General features: G+C 32.6%; 1 protein-coding gene across 1 annotated transcript in view; it reads left to right on the top strand.

Annotated features, from left to right (window-relative positions):
- Nucleotides 1-8,211: 8,211 nt before the first annotated feature.
- The window catches only part of LOC127735475 (Kv channel-interacting protein 4-like), a 43,852-nt gene continuing 26,019 nt past the window's right edge, over nt 8,212-26,044 (top strand). The window contains exons 1-2 of the mRNA XM_052245644.1: nt 8,212-8,939; nt 15,770-15,894. Of these exons, the coding sequence (XP_052101604.1) occupies nt 8,906-8,939; nt 15,770-15,894 (159 nt within the window). The 5' untranslated portion in view covers nt 8,212-8,905. The remainder of the gene's footprint in view (nt 8,940-15,769; nt 15,895-26,044) is intronic.

Genomic DNA, 26,044 nt, shown 5'->3' with positions numbered 1-26,044 from the left:
AGTGAGTAGGAAATAAATAGCGTGAATGAAAGAGTGGGCGAGTGGGACGGTGAATGTAAGAGTGAGATAATAAGTGGACGGAAGAGTGAGTGAGTGAAAGGAAGGAAGGGTGAGTATGAAAGAAATAAAGTGAACTTTGAGTGAGAGTAAGTGAACGGAAATTAGATTGGACGGAAAAGTGAGTAAGCGGGGAGTAAATGAGTGACCGAATGAATGTTTGAGTGGATGAACGGGAGAATGAGAGAAGTAGTGGGTAGGATAGAGATTGATTGAATGGTCGAGTGAAAATGAGAATAAATAACTGAGTATGTGAACAAGTGAAATGTAGAGTGAGTGAGTGAGTGAGTGAGTGTGTGAACAAGTGTGTGTGAGAGAGAGAGAGAGAGAGAGGGATGAAATGCAGGAAAGAGATAATGAGCGAGTAAATGAATGAGAGAGATTGTGTGAATAAAGGAGAGAGAGATTTTCTAAGAGATTTTTATTTTAACAAAGAAAACACTGCCCAAATATCTGTTGTCTTAGTGCGTAATTTTGTTTCCATGGAAAGTAAACAGTACATCATTATTGTCTTCAGTTTCATCAAATTGCTTTGATGTAAAACACAATATAGCTAGTGTCCAAAATAACATTTGTCTCTTGAAAATGATCAAATATCTTACGAATGACAGGAACATTGCTTCTTATCGTATACATTATCGTCTACAACATAAATTCTACCGAGATCATTCAAGATAGTGGTCAACAGCTTCAGATTAAATGACACTTCAAGACAGATTGATTATTGTGTCTAGCTGAGGAATAATAGAGCGGGATGTATGATGGTGAATACTGTAATGACGGACCATATTGTTAACCTTACACATATACTTTAAACATGATGGTCGGATTTGTACTGTGCTATCATTTTGATGCAAGCACAAAATTTTAGCCGTTAGCTTACACTCTAAAAAATGTGTTTAGAGCCTAAACACTTTCCTAAACACATTTATGAAACCGATTTTTGACATGTTTTAAATCTAAACATGTTTAATATTTAATGTGCTAACAGCCTAAACGTGTCAAGCTATAAAGTGCTAAGACTGTAAACATGTTTAGCTGTAAAGCGTTTAGACTAGAAACACGTTTAGCTAAAAAGTGCTTAGACTGTAAACATGTTTAGCTGTGAATTGTTGTATCTGGAAACATGTTTAGCTGAGAAGTGTTTTGTCTGGAAACACGTTTAGCTGTGAAGTGTTTTGAATGTAAACATGTTTAGAACATAAAGGGTCGTGAAGAAATTTTTTTATCATTTTATTGTGAGAAGCCGTTACTTCATAAGGCCCCAATTAAACTAATATTCCGGAAGGCTTGACTGTAAAACGTATGATAGCTCTCAATAAAACAGGTGTTCATACCATCACAAAAAGGAGCCAATGCATCAAACTAAGAAACTGGAATTTCCATATCAAATTGAATGTGACCTATACCTTTTCAATCTCATTGAGTTTTTTCTTTAATTCAATTCACGTCATTCGACTATTGCATTTTTTCTTCATTTCAAATATTCGTAAAACAGTCTAGAACTTTTGAAATGAAATTATCATTATACTAATTCTAGCTTTAAAAACAAAATTACAACATATAAAACAAAGGAATTTATGTTATCATTTATTTCCAGTTTATCATTGAACACAATCAAAAATAAATTCTTATCAAGGTACATGTACATAATATTGACCAATCTTCTACTTGTACCCCATCCCTACAACAAAACAATTTGAAAATGTCCTGTTTTCATTTTACAGGTCAATAAGAGCTTCTCCTTTCTGAGTACCCAACTGCTGGTTAATGGCCTGAAATATAGAAAAATATTGATAAGCAACTAAGTAGAATTAATCTAAAAATATAAGAATACGAACTACAACACCAAAAAGTAAAAGCATGATTTAAGATCCAGATAACAACATTAGGACCGTGGTATAAAAACATATGATTACTGATGAATCAATTGATATTTTTTAATATAAAACTTCTATTCATGCTTAATATTATTCATTTGATCAAATATATATTGGCATTTTTAAAATCAAATACACTTTTGATTCTTACCTAGCAGCATATTTGCTACTGTTCTTTATCTCCTCTTTTACTGCCAAGACAGATGATGATTTCCTCTGCACTTCTCTCATCTAGAATAAAACAATACATATCAATAAAATTATAAAAAAATCACAACCGCTTATAACTATTGAAATAAACAAGCATCTTTCTATTTATTTTGAGGAAATGTTGATTGTGCATATCGGAAGTGCTTACGAAAACAATGAACTCGATATGACACTGGATTTGCGAATGATGCACCTCATCCTGATAAGACTCGGCAGATTCCGCTACCCTTCATGTTCCATTATAATCTGCCGAGGAGTACCGAACGAAAATTATCCTCACAAACTCCTTTCCAAGAACATATATAAATAAAAAAATAAATGCAAACTTGCATGATAGAACATTAAACAACTCGTATCATCTATACACAAGATAGTTTGAACACTTAAAGCTCTTACAAGCACTTGTTTCGTGGGATGGTACCCCCTTTTCTCTCCTGCATTGACTATACGGTAGTGTACTTGTAAATAATGCTTATAACTGTCAATAATCATTTAAAATTGGCAGTACAAAATAAAAGACAGTATAATCATAACTCCTTACCTTTCTGAAACAGTCAAGTTACGGTCAGTTATGGTCAGAAGTAAACAGCGTGGCCTTTGACTTCGGGTTCTTTGTTTCTTCTTCCCGCTCAAAAATTAGCACGTGATATGAATGCCGTATTCGGCCTAAATGTGTTGTAATTCTAAACGTGTTTAGGAAAGTGTCTAAATATTGAAAGTGCTTAGAATTTAAACACGTTTAGCTTTATATACTTGACAAAGTAGCTAAACATGTTTAGCACAGCAACATGTTTATTGAAAAGTGCTGAGAGCCAAAACATGTTTATTGCGAAGTGCTGAGAGCCAAAACATGTTTATTTTTTTATGTTTAGAAATTAAACACTTTCCTAAGCACATAAGTCTTGCAACACGTTTAAATTCTAAGCACAATTTTTACAGTGTAGTACATACAAATGGACCAAATATGTGATGTCCAATGTGGATAAATAATAATGAGTCTTACTTTATATTTTGTTTATTTTATTAATTGAACATTTCTAATTTTGAGTCATGCCACCGTGATTTGATTCATCCGTCGCCAATATTTATTCAATGCTTCATATTTTCATACTATTTGGCAAAGCACATTTTGAAACACATACACAAACAAAAATGATCCCCATGGGATGCTGTTTATCTGAGAAGCAGGTATTACGACACATCGAGATTGATGATTATGGTGGATATTTTCTTTTCCAAATTGTCTCAAGACTGACTTTCTTTATTCTAACTTACCGATTGGAGTCAAATCCTTTGATGAACATGTATAACGGTCGTTGAGTATGTGTTTAAATCGTCATACACAGCAACTTAATGGCCTAAAACAGATAGATGATTGGATGGATGGCTGTTTGACGTCCAGCGGAAAATCGAATGCATATTCAGGCCGAGAACATGCTAATGCGATAGAAATGCTAACCCTTCTTCGTTCTAGACCGACAGGGGCGTAGCTACCTTCTTAATGAAGTGGAATCACAAACCAAAGGGCGAGGGGTCTGGGGGCCGCCTAAGGCCCCCCCATAGGTCCAGGGCACAGCCCTGGGGACCAGGGGGCAAAGCCCCCGGAAAATCCGCATATATAGCGTTTCAAAACAATCACAACCGTAATAAAACTTGTATATTTTTGTTGTGGTTTTTTGGTCAACTATTTGTTTAACTTCGAGTCGAATGAAGACTAAACATTGTCGTTTGCGTTTTTTGTACGCCATGAGAGCTTTTAAAATCACGGAGGTTTGTTCCATATGCTAGTATGTGTATTGAGCAAAGTAGATGGATAAAAAAACAAACAATAAACATAAACACAATACTATATGTGGAATTTGTTAGCATAAACATCTTTGGATACCAAATACTTGGTGGACACATTCTCCAATATTTTGCTGAACATATGTATTTTGATGTTTAAAAATTCTGTGGGTAAACTCTACAAGAGAGAGATAGGAATTTCTTATTTTACGCAGTTAGGAATTCTCGAAGTTGAAATTAAGGAACTTTTTCAGAGGGAATGGTACTTTGATCACGATCTTTTCATGATCTGCGTTTGTTAATTATCCAGCTAATTAACAAATACATATGCATTCGACAAGTTGTATTGCAATATCTAGATGATAACAGTGAAGATACATGTATTAAAAGTTTGGTGTCCGACTCGGACAGAAAATTCATTATAAAATTGAATGACCAAATAGTTCAGTATACAAGATGTTTTTTGTAAAATAAATAAAAAAAACGTATTACATGTACTGGAAATGTGTACTTTTTTTTATAATAACAGCAGTTCCAACTTCTCGTCTATTAGTTTACGGAAACTATTGATTGATTGAATGGTTATTAATGTCCAGTAGCAAATATTAAATGCACACCAGAACGAGAATACGTTGACGTGATGTGAAAATGAAGTATTCGTGTTGTCAAGACCTACATACTTGGTCAATTTTTGAACTACTTCACAAGATAACAGACGTTATTCCCGGATCGATACGAGTTGAAGAGTCTTCGTTCTAGTAAGATGTGTGCTTTGGGGGGAAGCGGAAAATAATAATGTTCAAGTTTTTTTGTTAACCCTAAAGGGATTATATGTTGTATTTTGCACTCAAGGCTAGTATACGTTATGGTGGTGGTACCGACAATTATGTAGCTGTTTTTCTAAACATGTCCGTAATATAAAAAGTTCCACTATGTTTCAATGACACCAGTTGTATGTATTTACCGTACACATACATGTCTTACAGGACTAAAAATTTTGCTGCATGTTTATTCTTGCTTTTATTCTTTGTGTAGTTTTTAAAATACATACATAGAGAGACCAATTCCTATAAGTAAACTTTGTCCCCCTTCTCTTTCTCTCTTCTTTTTTTTTTTTTTTTTGGTGAAAACGACGTGGATGCACGTGCTGTCATGCTTCCGGGTAGCAACGCCCCTGAGTCCGACACGATGATTTTCAAGGTGCTAGGTTACAAGGTAATAGTCCGCAAAAGAACATATCACCCTAGCCGGACACATTTTTCTGATTCCGAGCCGACCAGTCTTTGCTCTTACTGCTAAATACCGCGTGATTAGAGGAGAAGGAGCAAATATCAATCTTTACTGTCTTTGGTTTGACTATGCCGTGGTTCGAACTCACGACCTCCGGCACTCAAGTGTTAGTCTAAGTTAGACGAAACATGTGAACGATTCAGGTTTGGTTCGTATGCATCCATTTGCAAGGAATTGTTATTACGAAAGATGAATAAAGATTGCTAACAACTTCTATTTACTTCACTCTTGGAATCCCCAGTGTTGTTTTAATGTGATTAAATGTTAATACTAAAGAAAAAAAAATACACCCATTGATAATATACTTTCAACGCTGAAATTGAAGCAGTACAATATTCGGGGAATGAAATACTAGGTACCCTTTGATGAAAATGATACATGATCATGTAAAATATGATGTACCAGAGGTTTCCGTATGCATTTTAAGTAAAACCGTAACAGACATGAAATTAAAATGAATTTGGTCATGTAAATTAAAAACGCACATCTATCAAATACATGTTCTTGTTATTTTATATTATAACTGATTACAGAAAAATACAATTTTTGCTGATATTTATTTAAAAGGCATCACAGAAATAATCTAAAGAACTCGAGAAAAAGAAAGAAAAATGAAATTAAACACATAATGTCTTCCTGACAAGCTACTTTTTCAGTATATAGAGGTGCTCTCACGTATACAGAGATACTAGATTATTGATTTTTTTATATTTACTTTTCTTTTGATTGCTTTTCTTAGTCATTTCAAATGACTTCGTCCTCATATTAACTGTTTTTAAATTTATCGATTTATCTAAAATCATTTTTGTTTTATGCATTAGAACACACTCATCGATTTTCTTTTTTAGCTAGTGATCAAATCAGTCATGGAAGCACTTTAAAGACTAGCACATTGTCATTTGAAATTTTACTAACAGTATTCATCTATCTTCAGAATTATTCAAAGAGGCAATATAAATGTACAATTCGTTCTAAACGAGTAATCTGATTTTCAATTAAATAGTATTAACTGCATACTATTGCCTTTTCATAGATGTCCCTATTGATTTTCTTAACCTCATAACTCGTTAAATATTTTGAATAACTATGCGAAATATTGCAATATAAAAAGCCTGTAACATAAAATATTCATCCTTAATATGATTTTGAGCTTTTATAGATAATGCATTGAGCTGAAAAAGGAACATGTAAGTTAAAATTATGAAAGTTTGTTTCTATGAAGGTTCTTAATATTATCTGCACTGAAATAATGAATGTAGATCTAAAATGTTCTTCGGATGCACCAAATCATTAATACTTATCTTATTGACATTTTACCAAAAATTTGATAAAGTATTGAAGAAATCGAAAATATACGTTCTACTATTTTGATCTATTTGAAAATGTCGATGGAACTAACTTTTAGAACAGTCGCATGTAAATAAAAAGTATTTTATACAACAGAAGGACCAGTCACGACCATATAATGTTTTTGGTTCTTTTAGATCTATTTCTGGTTATACATGTACAGTACCTCCTGTATTCATGCTTCTTTAGCTTTTACATGGGGTTATGAACTAACTTAAAGTTTCCCGGGTGAGATATATCCAGAAATGTTGATAGAAAGTAGACTGGTTGCCTGTATTTTTATCTGTTTGACTCGGATACCAGTATGAGTCAAGGGAGAGAACCAGATAGAATGTATCACAAATGGTACATTTTACTTAATTTATTACCAACTACTCCATACCACTTCAAGCGTACTTTTGTCCTCTCCTAAGAAGTCAATGTTTTGTTACTCTCGCGAGTCGTTTTAAACAGTCACTATAATCATACTATATATGTGAATAATTTTTGATAATTTTTTCAAAACCTAAAACTGCAAACCCTTTGATAATTTAAAGTTGACTTTTTTCTTGTTTTGTAAAGCTCTTCTTACACTGTAACTTAAATCATTTTAGATTTCATATATTCGTATAAGATTCTCATCCTCAAATAAAATTTATTACTGTTTAAAAACGTGTATTTAATTGATATTTGAATCCTTAATGCCACATATGCTTAAAGTTGGACATAATTATTATCCTGATCGATTATAATACACTATACCTAAACTGAACAACAACACCCGTCAAAAGTCAAGTTTGCCAAAGGAACGACTATTCAGAACATGGAAAAAACCTAGTGCTTTTAAAAGTTTCTTATGTAATACTAAGGCTATAAACAGACATTTTTTCAACGGAATTAATATTTCAAATGTGACTTCAGAAACAATTTAGACTTTTACCTATCCGGAGCACCTGATATCACCCTTGGTTGTTTGTATGGTTCGTGTTGCTAAGTCTTTAGTTTTTTATGTAATGTATTGGTGATTGTTGCCTATGTTTATGTCGTGTTTCTTTTTTTAATATGATTTTGTCTGTCTATTTTCGACTTCTGAGTTTTGTTTCTCCTGTGGTATCTTCCGCCTCTTCTTTTTAATTTGCCACAAAAATATAAGATAATAAATGTGCATCAGAGGACAATTTAATATAAAATTGGTTTCTAAGTAAGATATATTACAGGTAAATTTGCAGATATTCCTGCTCAATGCCTTTAGTTAAATATATAATAATCATATTATAATGGTTATTCAATTACCATGTGAACTCAGATTTACTATAGAATAAATATTATTCCATAGCAAATTGTATATAACAACCAAGTTTCAGATGTCAAATAGATAATTGTATTTAGGTATTTAGTGTCAATTATTTCTCTGTGGAATATCTAATTCTCCTTCCTACATCCGTATTGAATATAAAAAAATCAATGATAAATACAAAATTACAAAATTTGAAGCACCAATATAACTTGATTTTCCCCATTAAAAAGATCTTTCTGATCGATATGATTTTTCATTTTCAGATAAGGGCAATATATCCATAGATCAATGAGCGCTTTGATTTTCTTCTTTCATATACATATTTACATAACAAGAATTTCCATTAGAATAGACATCAACTTCGCATCTACAGCTCGTAATGTCATCCTAATAATTGATAATGATGTATCATCAAAGCAGAATTCCGAACGCACCCGTTAACGTTTTTACGTATCACTAAACGTGTTCACTTGTTAAAAACAAGTCGTTATTTTCATGTGTTGCATGTGTGTATTTCAACAAATCCATCTGTTTAGCAACGATAGGTCTTACAGTTCATAGAAATAGCTAGGTTGTATATCTAATCATTTCCCGTAAGAAAAATCTATAACCATCGCTTCATTCCTTTAACACAGAAAAAGCTTTTTGGGATTTAACATGACCGAAGGGAACGTAAGACAGTTATAATTTTGTGTTCATGAATGCGAGCTCGATTTATAGATTTTATGTTAAATCATATATCTAACTTAAAACGGAAATTTGAGGCCGTGTATCTGTTTTCCGGATTTGTAATCAATTCATTTAGATTCCGTAGGTTGATTTTGAATAACTAACTGCAGCAGGCGGAACGGTGCTCTAGAACAGTATAAACAAATAAATCAGGATTTTCAATCGTGGCAAATCAGATTTTCATGGAAGCTCTGTTTTAATCAGCTTTTCTTCCTTATTTTTATGTTGTACGGACTATCAAGGGAACTAATTAAAATGAGTTAATTGTAAAAGATCAGCAAAATGTACTCAAAATGTTTAGAGAAATAATCCTGGTGGAATAGCAACAACTATGGGAGCAGTATACGACAAAGTTTTAGATTCAGGTAAGACTGTCATTTTGTTAACATTTCATATATATAAGAAGAATAATAAAAACAAAACATTTAAATATGTTTGGCAGATGCTTGGTTAAAACCAAATCAGAACTATCTTACATCTTTCAACGACAAGGCTTACATGCGTGGTATACTAGCTAATTAAGTTAAAATGATGGTTTCTTTCCGTCAGTCTGACAATACGGAATACTTTCTGGCCTCTCACAAATAGTACAATTTTCAAATTAATTTGACGAGAAAACTTCATGAAATCTATTAGGAATGGCGAATGTTTTTTGTCCTGCTTTCTTGAGCGGCAATATATTCAGCCAACAGCTGTGGCTATCTTAGGGAGCAGATTTTGTTCCTCATTTTCAAATTTAATGAATTTCAGTTTTTTTTATTGTGTGTTATACAACGTACTTGCTTTACGGCAAGTTAGACAAAGGGGGAGGTTTGTAAGAACGTAAAAACTGGTTTAATCACACCCTAGTTTGTGTCTGTATCAAATCAAACTACTCGGATCATGGGTGTGCTTGTTGTGGTTTGTCTTTGTGTCATACGGCTACTTTGCTATAAGTGTTACTAAGTCTTGCTTTATTTATTCGTTCTACGCATTGCGCCAATTTATCGTTGATTTGCAAAATAATATAGTTGCGCCAATAACGGTTTGCGCCAATAACTTTTTTTATAGAATGCATGTATTAAATGCACCAAAAATAAAACTTAGTTGAACCTATATGCTAGTCATGATAAGCTGTCTCGTACACTTAAGTCAGTACATATACTGACGAACGCACATACCATCACCTTTTTGCAAATTTAGATTTTCATTATTTACACGTGTTATATTTGTATACAAATTTTAACAAGCTCTGATGAAAGTCACTTTGACAATTGTTTTGATAATTTATATGATAATTTTTATATATTATTTAAATAAAAGTTAATGTTGATTATAATTCACAAAACATTTAACCAGAAAAACAATAAGAATCGTAAACAGGTTTAGTGGTTTTACCAACTTTAACTGTTTTTTTTTTATATATTATACATAGTTACACGTTATGCTACATTTGTAATGAAATAAACGGATTAGATGCAGTAACCCATTAGCTCAAATTATCCATGTAACCACTAAAAATATAACACATTGTATTTTTCATCGAGAATTTTTGTTTATTACATATTTATTATCTTAATATTATATTTTGTTAATTATCCAAATAATTATGTATCATTTCCGTAGACAAATAACTGATTGAGTAACGTCTCAGTCACACACAAACACTATGTTTACTATGAGAATGTTATCGTAGAAAGAGATCAAAGAAATATAACAAAATAACACATTACAAGTTATAACTTACATGCATTAAATTATGTCATGAGATTGCAACATTCTGTTTTAATAATCATTGCAAAAAATATTTTTGTTATTATTAGTAATAGAAGATGAAAAGCATTTTTTAATAATTTTTGATCAGAAAAACAACTTTTTTTAGTGATATGGAGAGATACAATCCTGCAGCAACTCATTTCACAAAAAATCTTACGAAAAAAAATACTCGTAAGTTATGAACATTTCAGTATAACTTACGATACATTTTAGTCGTAAGATTATTTGTGGAAAGAGCCCCTGATCAATCTTTGTTTGCTTTAGATCCATCAACACCATCACAAATAAATAAATAAACGTCCTACATTAAAAAGTCATTAGAACTGAGGACAGTAGACTTTGGAATATATACAGGATTAATACGATTGTATAGTTATGTGAATTTTCATCTATATTATATGAAACTTATTTTATTTGTACTTTGTCACAATGTTTATATGACAAAATATATTTGATTTGAGGCAAAACTCTGAAGATAACAAAGGGCATATTTAGCAAACATCGAAAACCATTCAAAACGAAATAATAAATCCATCCAGCTGTAAATGTGAATTCACCCGGAGGCTCTATCGAAAGGATAAGCAATCAAGGCCCTTATTATTGGTGCAGTAATCTAATTTAAAAGGATAAGAAGATACCAAGTAGATATAAGAAGATGTGGTATGAGTGCCAATGAGACAACTCTCCATCCAAGTCAAAATTTATAAAAGTAAGACCTATTTTACAAATGACAGTAGAAAAAAAAAGAGACAAAAACACGGCTGTAGAAAATAACAATGACTACTTTCCTCTAAAGACTCAGTGAAGCACAAAATAACAGCTTCAGCAGAGGTTAACTTTCCTCACTTTTCAAAAAGATGATGATTATGGAAGCCTATATTAAAATAAGGAGAAGTGGTATGGTTGCCAATGAAACAATTCAGTTCAAATGGATATAAGCAATTATAGGTCGGCCAGCGTACGACCTTCAACAATGAGAAAAACCCATGCCGTATAGTCAGCTATAAAAGGCCCCGACATATGAAACAATTCAAACGTTTTTAATAAAAATATGACTGTTTAAGAAATTAAATGGATATTCAGGACCTTTACAAAAAAATGCCCTATATGTTATATATGTATTGCGGTAACTAAATAAAGGGTTGTGGTATGATTGCCAATGAAACAGCTTTCCTCAAAAGAATAAGGACAAGGATGTCAAAAGCTACCAGTCACCGTACGGCTTTAAACATAGAGCAAAACACATATCGTAAACTAAGGTGTTAAAAAGGCACAAGAAAAAAGTTGAAATAGTACAAAAGAGAAAAAAATACGAATACCTGATTTAAGCTAATAATTGTACACAAGAAACAATGACAGACAACGCAATTTTGTACATATTATTTCTTATGATTAGGTATTCAATTCATACAAATGCTGATTTTTTATTGTCTGAAAGACGAATCATTTGGTTCTATCATATCATATGCTTTCATTTTCGTATGAAAACAACACATGCCATATGAAAGCAATCAAAGATGAAACAACTATTAGCTCCGTCTTCCTAACTAATCAAATCGGGAACGTGCTTTAAAAAATCGCGAATTTTATTCATTTGAAAAAAGTGTAAATATGGATAGTTGATCTACATATAAATATATACCATTTATCCAATGATATACATGTACAATAATGTTTGATAATTTTTTTATGGGCTATTTTTTAGGAAATCAACTTCTTCATATACAAAAAAAAAGAAGATGAGGTATCATTGTCATTGAGACATCTCTCTACCAGAGACCAAATGACATAGAAGTTTACAACTAAAGGTCACCGTACGGCCTTCGACAATGACCAAACCCATACTGCATACATTTGCCATTTTCAGTTATATGACGTAAATAATTGATTTCACGTGGCATGATACTGCTTTCATTTCACTCGATAATTTCTGTCAAAGTTTTGTGCTCAAAATTTTACTCTCAAATTCAAAATGGAATAACCTTTTATTTCTTATTTAAAAAATCTGTCAATATACGAATCAAATGAAGTGTTCTTGAAAATTAAAACGAATGAAGGCAGGTGACCATCACATTTTTAGCCAAATTCGCTTCCGCTTGATGATTTGGTTTTCAAATCAGTTATCTGCCAATTTTAGTTGATGATAGAGGTGAACAGTCTTGTTTTGTCCTCAAACAAACAACAAAAATGACTATCCGAAATACTTTTATAGCTATTATTTAAAGATGATATGCAAGCAATTGGTCATTTTAGAATCCCAGAATGCAGTCTCTGATTACTGGATGGTAGAACAGATAGCTGTTCTATATTCCCTCAGCTAATTCTTCTGTTCAAGCTGATTATGCCATGACAACATGATAATATATAATTCAATTTTTACAGGATGTATTGAATAAGATCATCTGTCAAAGATTCCCTATAAAAGGATGTCTGCATTCTGTATTTTTATTTGTCACTTCTTATTGATGGGGGATTTTAAATAATGGAAAATCGATAACCTGGGCTGTCTTAAAAAAATAATGTTATTATCCCAATTTATACATCTTATTTCTAATACCTTCCCTCCAATTAGACCTTGCAGCCAATTATCTTCGTAAACAGAATAGATTAGAACAATTATTGTATTATTTATGGCAACAGTAGTTTCTGTGACGGCTTTAAGTAAAGAAAGCATAAGAAGCACAAGAAAGCATAAGAAAGCATAAGAAGCATAAGAAAGCATAAGAAAGCATAAGAAGCAGGGGAAAAGATCGAAAGATCTGTTTTCCCTGAAAGCAAACACAGTACGTAAATGCATTTTATGAAGTAAACATAAGATTGCTTTAAAAAACGAAGAGAACAACTCGGGTTAAATGAGTTGACAAAGGAACGGAGTGCTTCATATTCTGTCAAACTATCATGTGTACTGGAATTACAATGTGAATGTCAAAATCTTTAACCCCGACATTGTTGGTTGCTGTCTTCCATAATTGTTTTTCATTTATTGTTCTGTCATAAATCCAACAGTTAGTTTGAAATGTTTGTTTGAAATGTTTCACATTTTGTCATGTCGTTGCCTTTAATATCTAACTTTAAGGTAAAGGTTTTGCTATCTATTGAAGGCCGTACGGTGATACTTATTAATAGGTAGATGTATATCTACGTCATTTGGATTTTTACTGATAGTTGTGTCATTGGCGATCATACCACATCTACTGATTTTTATATGAACTCTTTATATTAACTTACAGTCAGTGTTTCTTTTTGATAGATCCTTAAAACGTCCTATTTGGGAAACTCTCTATTTTTTTTAAGAAATGCTTTGATGAAGTGTGTTTCTTGTCCGGAGCCAAAACAAGTTTATCTTCTGATCGGTCTAGTAAAATTATTTTTACAGGATTGGGATTTTAATAAGGAACCTAGCCGCTCATTGGTTTGTCTTATGTCTTTTACCCGTAAACATAATATTGGTTCCAAAGAACCGTAGACAGGCCATACATGTGGCTTATCACTGAATAGTGTGTTTCTCACAAAAAACAAAAGAATCCAAAAAGAAATATTTTCCCGATTGAACATATAAACACATCAATAATGTACGTTTATGACATCATAGCCTATACAACCTTAAAAAGTCTTATAAATGAAAATAAATAATAAAAAAAAATAATATACAATTGTATCTTAGACTAGATAATAATGGAACTTTTTGACAACTGAATTTTTATTTCATTTTCGGAAATTTAATACAACTAACACGAATAACAATAGTACTTGTATGTCTCAAAGACAGGCCATACATGTGGCTTATCACTGAATAGTGTGTTTCTCACAAAAACAAAAGAATCCTAAAAGAAATATTTTACAATTGTATCTTAGACTAGATAATAATGGAACTTTTTGACAACTGAATTTTTATTTCAATTTCGGAAATTTAATACAACTAACACGAATAACAATAGTACTTGTATGTCTCAAAGACAAAGTAAAACAATTTGCTGTAATGCATTTTGCTGTAGTTGTCATGCTATATTACAATCTACTATAAGCAATACTTCCTACAACAAAATCGTATGTCAAAAATCATAATGCTGAATTAATTTGAATAGAACAGCCAATGATTGTAATATCAGAAAATAATATAGAGGGTTATTTTCTATATCAATAGTACGTTTTGTGATTAATCATACCACCATACAGGGCAAATAACAATATGTTATTTTTCTCTGACAATTTTTGTATCCAATTATGATGGTGTCATTGATTAAAGCCTTTGGTGGATTTTTCCCGGGGTTTATTACTTAATAATTCAATAATTGTACTAGGTTTTTTGTCTTCCATACTAGTTTGTGATACACATCTGTTGAACGTTTTAACTGATACAATTTCGTCATATTGATCAATTATGAGACATGAAATAGATTGTTAGACGATGACATATCGACTACACAATAAAAAATTTGGAAATAACTTTTTTAGTATAGCCAAATTAAAGTGTTTTTATTCCATCGATTGAAGCTCACTGTTTCTAGTTATAGCAAGTGTGCTTATTCCATTACGACATTTGTTTTGCGATCTCTACAAAAACAAAAATTAAGAAAGGTTTGAAACGCTCAACAATAGATCACCAGATACAAAGAGTACTGGTATGGCAAATTATCTATAAATTGTGTTTTAGTCACGGAGTCAAAATTCGAATTTTAACAAATTTTGAGATAAATCAATTATACTGTAAAGACTGTATGATCTTATTAAAGACCTTAGCAACATTTTTTTTTTATATATATACATTGTACATACTAGTGTAGTATACACCGCAGCAACGTCACCATTCGTTACGTCACTGGTACTTCCCAGATGCTTCAATTGAAACCGCAATGAATTTTACAGTACCATGCATTTATTTTGTCATTACATTATTTGATGACGAATACATGTACCAACAATATGTAGATTATTGCAAACTCATTGGTTATCTTCAGTGTTTTTATTTATATTTTCTCTTGCGCAAGACGTGACAGTTTTTATTTATATTAGTATAATACAAATTGTTTGTAAACATTATAATTTCACCTACTTTTTGTACAAGTTGTCATTATTTTGACCTTCCTTCAGGTGAAACAATATTATCTTTAATAAGTGTCAAGCTTGCTGCTTAACTCACAAATCTAAATGCTTCATCCTAACATTACACATTTTCCTCACTGGCTCAAAGCTGAAAATGATGACAGTCCAGTGGGTTAGATTTAATCTTTATTTTAATGCTTATACACGATTCTATATTGCCAAAATATCTGATGATGTCAGTTTAAAAGTTGCCGAAATCTTTTGAAACTACAGTTTTGAGCTATGATCTTTCGGCATATATAAAAATAATACAAATACGACATCTGAAAAGGCGAATTTAATTAGAAGATTTAGGAAGACATGTATAACACCTGAACATTTTAAACATTCTTTTTAGGTGGTGATGACAACGAATTCGAGGTTCAGATTGTTAGATACAAGCCAGAAGCTATCGATTCATTGTGTGAGAAGTCAAAATTTTCCCGTAAAGAACTCCAGATAATGTATAGAGGCTTCAAACAGGTAACTTATAGATGTACAAAGAGCTTGTTTGACTAGGCTATCCAAAACTATCCCAAATATAACTGCTATAATAAAAGTATATGGTTTATTTAAATGAGGGAGTGAGGTTAGTTGTGTTTATAAAAAAATAAGGAGATGTGGTTTGATTGCCAATGAGACAACTATCCACTAAAGTTCAAATGTAGTGGATGTAAGCATTTATAGGCAGACTGTGTGGGTTATTCATGTATAAGTACGCAGTCTACGTGATGATGGTGTGGGAATTTAGAGTAATTACTATTTCCATGTTACATTTACATATACTAGTAAATGAAATTGAGTCTAAAACGTGCATTTCAATCTTTACATCATATGAAATGACTAAATATAAAAATATTGTAAAGTGTTCGAGTAATTTTCAGAAGGTGGTCGGAAAGTAAATCCCGTACTTTTCAGATGATTTATTATTTATTGTTTTGTACAGTGTGATATTTTGGCATCATTTGTCCATCGTCAACCTTTTAAAAAAATCATCTCATTCATTGACAGGAGATCTACTAAAACAATGACCCCGTTAAACAGATATTGCTTACAGTCATGTCATTTTGTCTTTCCGACCGTGCTAGACCCTCATGGGTAGTAAAGGTCGTTAAACACACCCCTAGTAGTAGTATTTGGCACGAATACTGTGTTGGGTAAGTGTGGGATGACCTTCAGAACAATGAACAACTAGACTACAGGCTCTCAATAGCCTTATCACTCATATGGATTTATATCCATATATAGATAGACAATTTGTCTTCAGTAGATGGTTAACTCATTTACAATTTTCATATGCGTAAGTGATACATCTTTTGTCCTCTTGGGGACATGAATGGCTATGAATAGTAAATTTTTGAATTATTGAAATACCCTTACACCTTCAAACATGGATGATGCTGATACTTAAAATAAAGAAAACAATAATTCTGAAAAATCATGTGACGTAACAATTGTTACATAACGTGTGTTGGTGCAATGAAACATGTGTGTGATCCTCAGGTAATTCCATGCGGCTAATAAAAGGCTCAGAACTCCCACAACGAAAACTAAATCTTGATTCTTTTTTAATATTGAAATGTTAACAATGGACATAAATCCATATGAGTGATAAGGCTATTGAGAGCCTGTAGTTTAGTTGTTCATTGTTCTGAACTTCAGAAGGTCATCCTACACTAACCCACCACAATATTCGTGCCAAAACTTTTTATTGACACATTGCATACTAACAAAAATATAAAGTTGTCTTTATGAAGCAAGCTTCATTGGGATGACATTTAGTTGTGTGAAATAAAAATAATCTTTTTTGATAATGTTTGCAAAATCAATGCAGTATTACGTCATCATAATGTCAAAATAACTAATGATACTTACTCTTTCGGTAACATCGTACGATACATATGATGATAACGAACAAATGTTTATTTAGGCTTTGTTGATAATGAGACCGAAAAAGGACGTATTTATCTCTGGTATTTTTAATTTTGAAATGGACAACTTGTAAGCAGCACGGTTTGTACTCAGAGTAGTTACTGTAGGTAATGGTTAAATACCTGACATTGAACGAATCAACGATACACAGAATGTTTTCTTTGATGCCAACAACTGCCAAATATTTTCTTATTATTCTTTTCTCGTTAAAGAAGAGAAGAGTGAGACAGCAATAATCCGCAGATAAAAACCAAAACTTCTACTTCATGTATTAAACGGACAGCTTTTGAAAATAAATCGAAATCTTTAAATGTTACATTCATATTCTTTTAAAATAAATAATCATATATTTTTCAAGGCAAACAAGTAGGTATGTAGGTTTTGGAAGGTAGGTCGACAAGGATAGAGGGTGGAAAATACTGAAAATCACTGTATGTTGTTAATAAGAGTCAGAAATCTTTCTTTTTAAAAGGGACTTTATAAAGGGACACCTCAGAGGGTTCTCAAACGTGCAGAGAGAGTGACATCCACATTTTAGAAAAAAATGAAAAAGAAATAAAATCTACAAATCCGGGTTTGACGGATAACGGATGTCGAAAAAAAAGTTTTTTTCGTCCTTTAAATTGCTTATCCCACCATGTTCTATGCAAAAACGAACCAAATCAGACGTACATGTAAGGAAGTTGGTTTATAGTTGTTCCCCTAGCTGTTATAACTGAAGAATGACACTTTGTAAAATGAAGGAAATAAAAGTTATCAAATGATAATTCAATCATTCACGTTACTTGGAATGCTCAATTCTCAAATCATACATTAGATGTCGTGGTAAGATACAATGTTATCTAAATGTCTTTGATCACAGTGAAAATCAGTCAATTAATGGAAAAAAAGGAAAAACATCTCAAGCGTGAAATATGCTTTTTAGACGCACATACCAAGTCATCGATTTTCACTCTTGTATAACAAAAACGACTACGAGTTCGTTTGATGTGTGCATTTTAGTAAATAAGAACTCTTTCTGTACAAATTGCCATTTTAAACTTGTAACTTTTGACATACATTAGATAAGTGGTGACGTTTCTTCATGGTAATGCTATCAAAGATTTATTAATAGTAAACGCACCAATTTGAAAGAATCATTAACCTCTTAGAAAAGAATCCTTGACCTCTAGACGTCTATTGGTAATCTAGGTCGTTGGGTTGCTGTCTCGTTGACGTATACCCAACACGTCCTTAAATTTATATATAAAAAATGTATTTGACGAGTAAGAAAAATGTCAGCCATTTTCCTATATTCTCTTAGTTGTGTTTTGCTGGTGATTTTGGGCAAAGTTGTTTTATAATACTGTATAGAAATAACTTACATTTTTGAAGAGCGTCAAAGAAAATCATTTTCTCATTTATTCTTGAAAATTTCAATGCAACCTGTAATAAAGCCACACATGCGATGCAAATTTGATGAATTTTCAAGACAGCATAAAGATATATATATCGGAGTGGGAAGGCGAATAGAAAATTTTTAGCTCCACCAGCTTCATGCTTTAGAACCTGATGGTCTAAATGAAAAAGACGAGACAAGATACAGGAAAGATTGTCTTAATAACAATACATTTTTATAGCGCGCAAATGCAATTGATATTAACAGAGATATATATGTGTTATATGTCTCTGGTAGTAACAAAATAATTTCCCCCAAATTTTAAAAGTAAGCGATAAAACACTGAAATATGATCTTGATATTGAAAAAGCAATGTGAAAATAGCTTTCTTGATTTTAGCATACGAACCCTTGAATGAATATAAAACCTGCCCTTACGGAGCAACCCTTGAATGAATATAGAACCTGTCCTTACCGAGCAACCCTTGAATGAATATAGAACCTGTCCTTACCGAGCAACCCTTGAATGAATATAGAGCCTGCCCTTACCGAGCAACCCTTGAATGAATATAGAACCTGCCCTTACCGAGCAACCCTTGAATGAATATAGAACCTGCCCTTACCGAGCAACCCTTGAAAGAATATAGAACCTGCCCGTACCGAGCAACCCTTGAATGAATATAGAACCTGCCCTTACCGAGCAACCCTTGAAAGAATATAGAACCTGCCCGTACCGAGCAACCTTTGAATGAATATAGAACCTGCCCTTACCGAGCAACCCTTGAATGAATATAGAACATGCCCTTACCGAGCAACCCTTGAAAGAATATAGAACCTGCCCGTACCGAGCAACCCTTGAATGAATATAGAACCTGCCCTTACCGAGCAACCTTTGAAAGAATATAGAATCTGCCCTTACCGAGAAACCCTTGAATGAATATAGAACCTGCCCTTACCGAGCAACCCTTGAAAGAATTTAGAACCTGCCCTTACCGAGAAAGCCTTGAATGAATATAGAACCTGCCCTTACCGTGCAACCCTTGAAAGAATTTAGAACCTGCCCGTACCGAGCAGTCGTGTAATGTTTTGTTGACTGTTTGTCTTTTGTCTTTCCCTTTTAATCATGGTGTTGTCCGTCCCTTTAAATCGTGGTGTTGTCCGTCCCTTTTAGTCATGGTGTTGTCCGTCCCTTTTTATCATGGTGTTGTCCGTCCCCTTTTAGTCATGGGTTGTCCCTCCCTTTTTATCATGGTGTTGTCCGTCCTTTTTAGTCATGGGGTTGTCCCTCCCTTTTAATCATGGTGTTGTTTCTCCCTTTTAATCATGGTGTTGTCCGTCCCTTTTATGATTTAGGTCTTCTTATTTTTAAGACGACTTTATTTTTTATATTCTTTAATCACTTGTGAAACTACATAATTATCATAGATAAACTGAGGATTTAGAGAACCTGTATAAAAACCTCGGTTCCGCTCGGATTGCAGTCTTGTTAATGATGAAACTCTTAAAAAATCAGATTTTCATTTTAGGTTGTAAAAACCTGTTCTCTCAATCCGGATTAAATTTCCAATTTGCCCTTAACCCGGATGTGAAAATAACGAAATGTTATTTTTTATTTTGCTTGAACATTTTTTAACTACTAATTATAATTAGAAACAAGACCAATGGTTATATTGATAATTACATAACGATTTTACACACTAGAAAAACAAAATCTATAACCACGGTTCTTGGAAATTTAAAGCAACATGCTTCGTTATATCATCTATTTGAGTTGAAGGTATTAATGTATTAAACATACATGACGGTGATGTATTGTCATTATCAGTTCTCATTTCCTTCGATGGCTTTTGCTTGTAATTTAATGTTTACAATACTCATTAATCTTTTCAGACCCATTAGTAATTATGTGCGTTATTCAGGTCGCATACTTTAACGAACCAAAATCTATTCATGGCGATATTTTTTTATATAGTTCAAGGCCATTAGACATCAGTGAAATGTCCACTTACTCTAAGTAAAGCCCAATAGTACTCAATCTGTGTACATTGTGCATTTGGATAAAACCACATGGGTAATCTGTTGGTAAGATGATAAAACATTTAAGGTCCCTATCAGCTTAATTCCTCTATTTTGCACATACATATAGATAAATTGCATTTACATATATTTTTTGCAGAATATCAAAAGAGTTGAAATACTCTTTTGTGATGATTCGTCGAATTGTTTCCTACTATTCATTGTGTTGCTTATGAACAACACTTGTTTACTTTGCCTGTCAATTATTACATAACTTAATTTTGAATGCCATACATGACATAGTAAGCTTTTGTTTTCAATTTTCTAAATAAACTCAGTATAGATACCAGGCTTAAGGCTAAGGAACTTTCGAGGAACAGCAATACAAAGGAGATGTAGTATGACTGCAAAATAGACGGTGATACACCAGAGACCAATCACATTACAGCTTTCAACAATGAACATAACAAACCCATACATCGTAATAAATTTACCACCAAAGGCCAAATTCAACAGCTATGGTATAATAAAAATCTGAATAAGAACACAACTTTCACTTGCATAATAGTTTCCATCTTAAACATATATTACCATCTGATTACCATCGCAATCTGACCCTAAGAACGCTTTTTAGCTCACTTGACCCAAGGGGTCTCATCACTTGGCGTCCTTCGTCCGTCGTCGTCGTCCGTCGTCGTCGTCGTTAACGTTTACAATAATCTTCTCTCTCTGAAACCATCAGGCCAAATTAAACCAAATTAGGCATAAATCATCCTTAGGATATCTAGTTTAAAAAAATGTATTCGATGACCCCGCCAACCAATCAAGATGGCCGCCATGGCTAAAAATAGAACATAGGGGTAAAATGCAGTTTTTGGCTTATATCTCTGAAACTAAAGCATTTAGAACAAATCTGACACGAGGGTAAAAATGTTCATCATGTCAACTTCTTTCTGCCCTGAAATTTTCAGACGAATGAGACAACCCGTTAATTGTTGGGTTGCTGCCCCTAAATTGGTAATTTTAAGGAAATTTTGCAGTTTTTGGTTATTATCTTGAATATTATAATAGATAAAGATAAACTGTAAACAACAAAAATGTTCAGCAAAGTAAGATCTACAAATAAGTCAAATGACCAAAATTCTCGATTGACCTCTTAAGGAGTTATTGCCCTTTAAAGTCAATTTTTCACAATTTTTCGTAAATTTTTGTAATCTTTTACAAAAATCTTCTCCTCTGAAATTACTAAACCAAGTTAAACCAAACTTGGCTTAAATCATCCTTAGGGTATCTAGTTTAAAAAATGTGTCCGATGACCCTGCCCACCAACCAAGATGGCCGCCATGGCTTAAAATAGAACGCGGGGGTAAAATGCAGTTTTTGGCTTATATCTCTGAAACTAAAGCATTTAGAGCAAATCTGACATGTGGTAAAAATGTTCATCAGGTCAAGATCCCTGAAATTTTCAGACAAATCAGACTACCTGTTGTTGGGTTGCTGCCCCTGAATTGGTAATTTCAAGGACATTTTGCAGTTTTTGGTTATTATCTTGAAAACTTTAATAGATAGAGATAAACTGTAAACAACAAAAATGTTCAGCAAAGTAAGATCTACAAATAAGTCAAATATGACCAAAATTGTCAATTGACCCCTTAAGGAGTTATTGCCCTTTAAAGTCAATTTTTCACAAATTTTTGTAAATTTTTGTAATCTTTTACAAAAATCTTCTCCTGAAATTACTGGGCCAAGTTAAACCATACTTAGCCTAAATCATCCTTAGGGTATCTAGTTTAAAAAAATATATTCGATGACCGCGCCCACCTACCAAGATGAACACAGAGGTAAAATGCAGTTTTTAGCTTATATCTCTAACGGGGTTAAAATGTTCATCAGGTCAACATGACCAAAATTCTCAATTGACCCCTTAAGGAGTTATTGCCCTTTAAAGTCAATTTTTCACTATTTTTCGTAAATTTTTGTAATCTTTTACAAAAATCTTCTCCTCTTAATCTACTTGGCCAAATGAAATTAAACTTAGCCACAATTATTATTTGAGTATCTTGATTGAAAAATATATCCGATGACCCTGCCCTACAGCCAACATGTTCCCCATTGGTAAAAATAGAACATATAGAAGCCTATAAAAAAATTCAAATGGTCACAACTTGAAAACTAATTTAAATAATGATAAGGGGTCTTCAGTAACTATTATTAGACACCAATGGGATGACTTGATTTTTTTCCAGGGGGTGCAATTTTTTCAGGGGGGTGCTAATATCTCCTAGATATGTTTCATTTTCAGAATTATTCAGTGTTACTTTTTCTATAAACCATTATTATATCGTTTCCTTCAGAATACTTATATTGGGTGAATGCTCCCCCCCCCACCCCAGACCCGGCGGGTTAGTCGGGGTCAGGGGAATCCCCGCCCAAATTTTTTTTGAAGGGTGTTCCATAAATACATTTAAAGGAAGGCATTTTCAACATTATACAGGCCCTGGGTAAAATAAATTTTGGAGCGGAGGAAACGAATTTTTTTATTTTTTGTTAATTATCTTGAATATCATTATAGATTGATATACTGTAAACAGCAAAAATATCAAGCAAAGAAAGATCTACAAATAAGTTAACATGACCAATTGACAATTGACATCTAATTGGAGTTATTGTCCTTTAAAGTTATTTTCTGCAATTTATTGGTAGTGTTTTTGTAAATCTTTTAAAAAATCTGCTTTTAATTTAACTACTGGGTAAAATTAAACCAAACTTGACCTCAATCATTATTAGGGTATCAATATGAGTTTAACCTTATTTTACATGATTTCCAAAACCACAGTAGATACAGGTGAGCGAAACAGGCAGCTTGCTGTTCGTTGTGAGCCAAGGCTCCGTGTTGAAGACCGTACTTTAACCTATAATGGTTTACTTTTATAAATTTTGACTTGGATGGAGAGTTGTCTAATTGGCACTCATACCACATCTTCTTATATCTTTCTTGAGAGCCTCTAGTTTATGTTAAGATAAAAAAAAAAACTTACGCTAGTCGTAGAAAGACAAAAACATAATGTCCAAAAGTAAAAGACGAAAAGACAAGCTAGTCCAGAAAACTAAAAAATTGAGCAACACAAAATCCACCAAAAAAACTGGGATTTACTTGCGGTACTTTTTCCCCAAGATCAAACTGGCCTAGTTGTAAACTCAATAGCATAAAACCTTTTCACATGCAGGTAATGAAGATCTATTCAGCCATATTTTAAGTCAGTTTTAAATGTTTAGTACAGCTGCAGTTGACTGCAATCCTTGTGTCTGAAACGCACTTCTTATTTAACTGAGGAGATTTTGAAAATTGACTGAAAATGATTGAAACTTTTTCTCGTAGTCTTTTCAGATCGGTTCTGATTGTAAATTGTTGACACAGAGATATGTCTCCCTTGTCTGTAATTTCGTTTAACTTAGTCAAATGCAAACGTTGAAATTTATTCAAAGTAAATTGACCATGAATGAGGGAGCGGGGCAAAATACTCTCCATGGAAATGAGATGTGCCAATTCTAGTACAACGGCATACAAAATATTATTGAAATAATTCACCTAAAACTAACCTAATCGCAAATTTTAACAATCGCTGACACAGATATAAATTCTTGGTTTAGTCTTGTTTTTTTTTAAATAATTGAATAATCAATATATACATATAATCAATTGAAATGCTGTTCATTTTACTTCCATTATATTTTTTATTTATAGCAACATTCTAATATTTAAAAAGTTAGACAGTGATCATAAGTATAATCTTAGACACTAGTTTAGACATACATTTAGTAACCTCTAGAAAAGTAATCTTATTTGAATGACGGAATTTCTCCAACTAACTGAAAATATCGAAGAGCACTCCCATGATTTTAAGTGTTCGACCGACTTATTGAGTTGACGAAGATAGATTACTTCTATACAAACTTTCATTACCGACAGTAGTGTATTAGCTGTGAAGTTTTAATGCCAAAATCAATAACTTTACATAATCTCAGTTCAGAAGACATAAAACCGTCCAGATCTTAAATCCGAATGGTTTTTATTCTCAACAAATCTTAGAAAACTGCACTTGATTTCTACTTAAACTCTTTTTATTTCTTTTTGTTTCCTTCTGTCTATCATTTTATTTTTAGTATGCGTAGATTTTGAAACGTTTGCAGTAAATAAATGATCTGTATTTACAGTTTATAATTGAATATTGATTTTACATATTTATGTATTACCAGATATCCGGACATATTGGGAATAACTGCTCTTTTAATTACCATACAAACTTTTGACCCAAACCAACCAGGAATATAGAAGTTTACTTGATAAATACTATATATAAATCATAATGCGTATGTTAACAAAAAGATTAAGCGGAGGACGTGATCAGTCAATATACCTCGCTTTATAATATAGTATCAATTATTTCATGGTGATTTTTATATAAAATTAAAATGCAATATTGGCCGATATTTTTAATTATTTTCCTTTAATTAGTAAATATACATAAAAGTAGAGCATCTCCGATGAGTTAGAAATATTGCATGTGGAACGGGGACCCAATTATTTTTCCCATCAGTTCAATGCAATTTTATCATGATTGAAGGACAGATTTTTTATTCCCTATATTTGACTGTCAAATTTCAATTACTTTAAGAAACTTGTAGCCCCCGTCATGGTTTTTTGGGAGAATTATTTAAGGGTCATGACCTGCATTTAAAATAGAAAATGAAATTAGGACCATTTACTCAGCCAATCATCTACAATATACATTTCAGAATACTCCAAATTTCATAGAAGTTGAGAGTTAAATGAATTCCCTTTGGATATACTATAAATTTGACCAAATTACATATATTTTGCAATTGTAATCTCTCTACAATATCCCATTTAAAAGATGGAAGATTTCTTAAGGAACTTCATTCATAGGTACTGGATTGGTATCCTGTAACTCGGGTCCTATTTCATCTCGACCGATATTGTACCCTTAAAGCTGAAGTTTACAGTTCAAAGTTCAAAGACAACAAATCTGAAAGTCCTTGGCTCCTACAATGAAAAACGTGTACCTTTTTCACTTCAATAATTTGAATATTGCAAGGCTATCTTCATATTTTACATTTTTAACAGACCAGGGAACATGTTAAGAGCATGAAAACACATTTCACTCGTCACCTCTTTTGCATGATTTGTTAAAGAGGGGCATACATTATTTAGCTAGACCATTTTTTTTTTACAGTGGCTGTATTTGAACGTATTGCTAAAATAGGTGATAGTAATTTGTATGAGATC

This window comes from Mytilus californianus, unplaced genomic scaffold (assembly GCF_021869535.1).
Source record: "Mytilus californianus isolate M0D057914Y unplaced genomic scaffold, xbMytCali1.0.p SCAF_3, whole genome shotgun sequence".
NCBI classification, from domain to species: Eukaryota; Metazoa; Mollusca; class Bivalvia; order Mytilida; family Mytilidae; genus Mytilus; species Mytilus californianus.
This window is presented reverse-complemented; position numbering and strand designations above follow the sequence as displayed.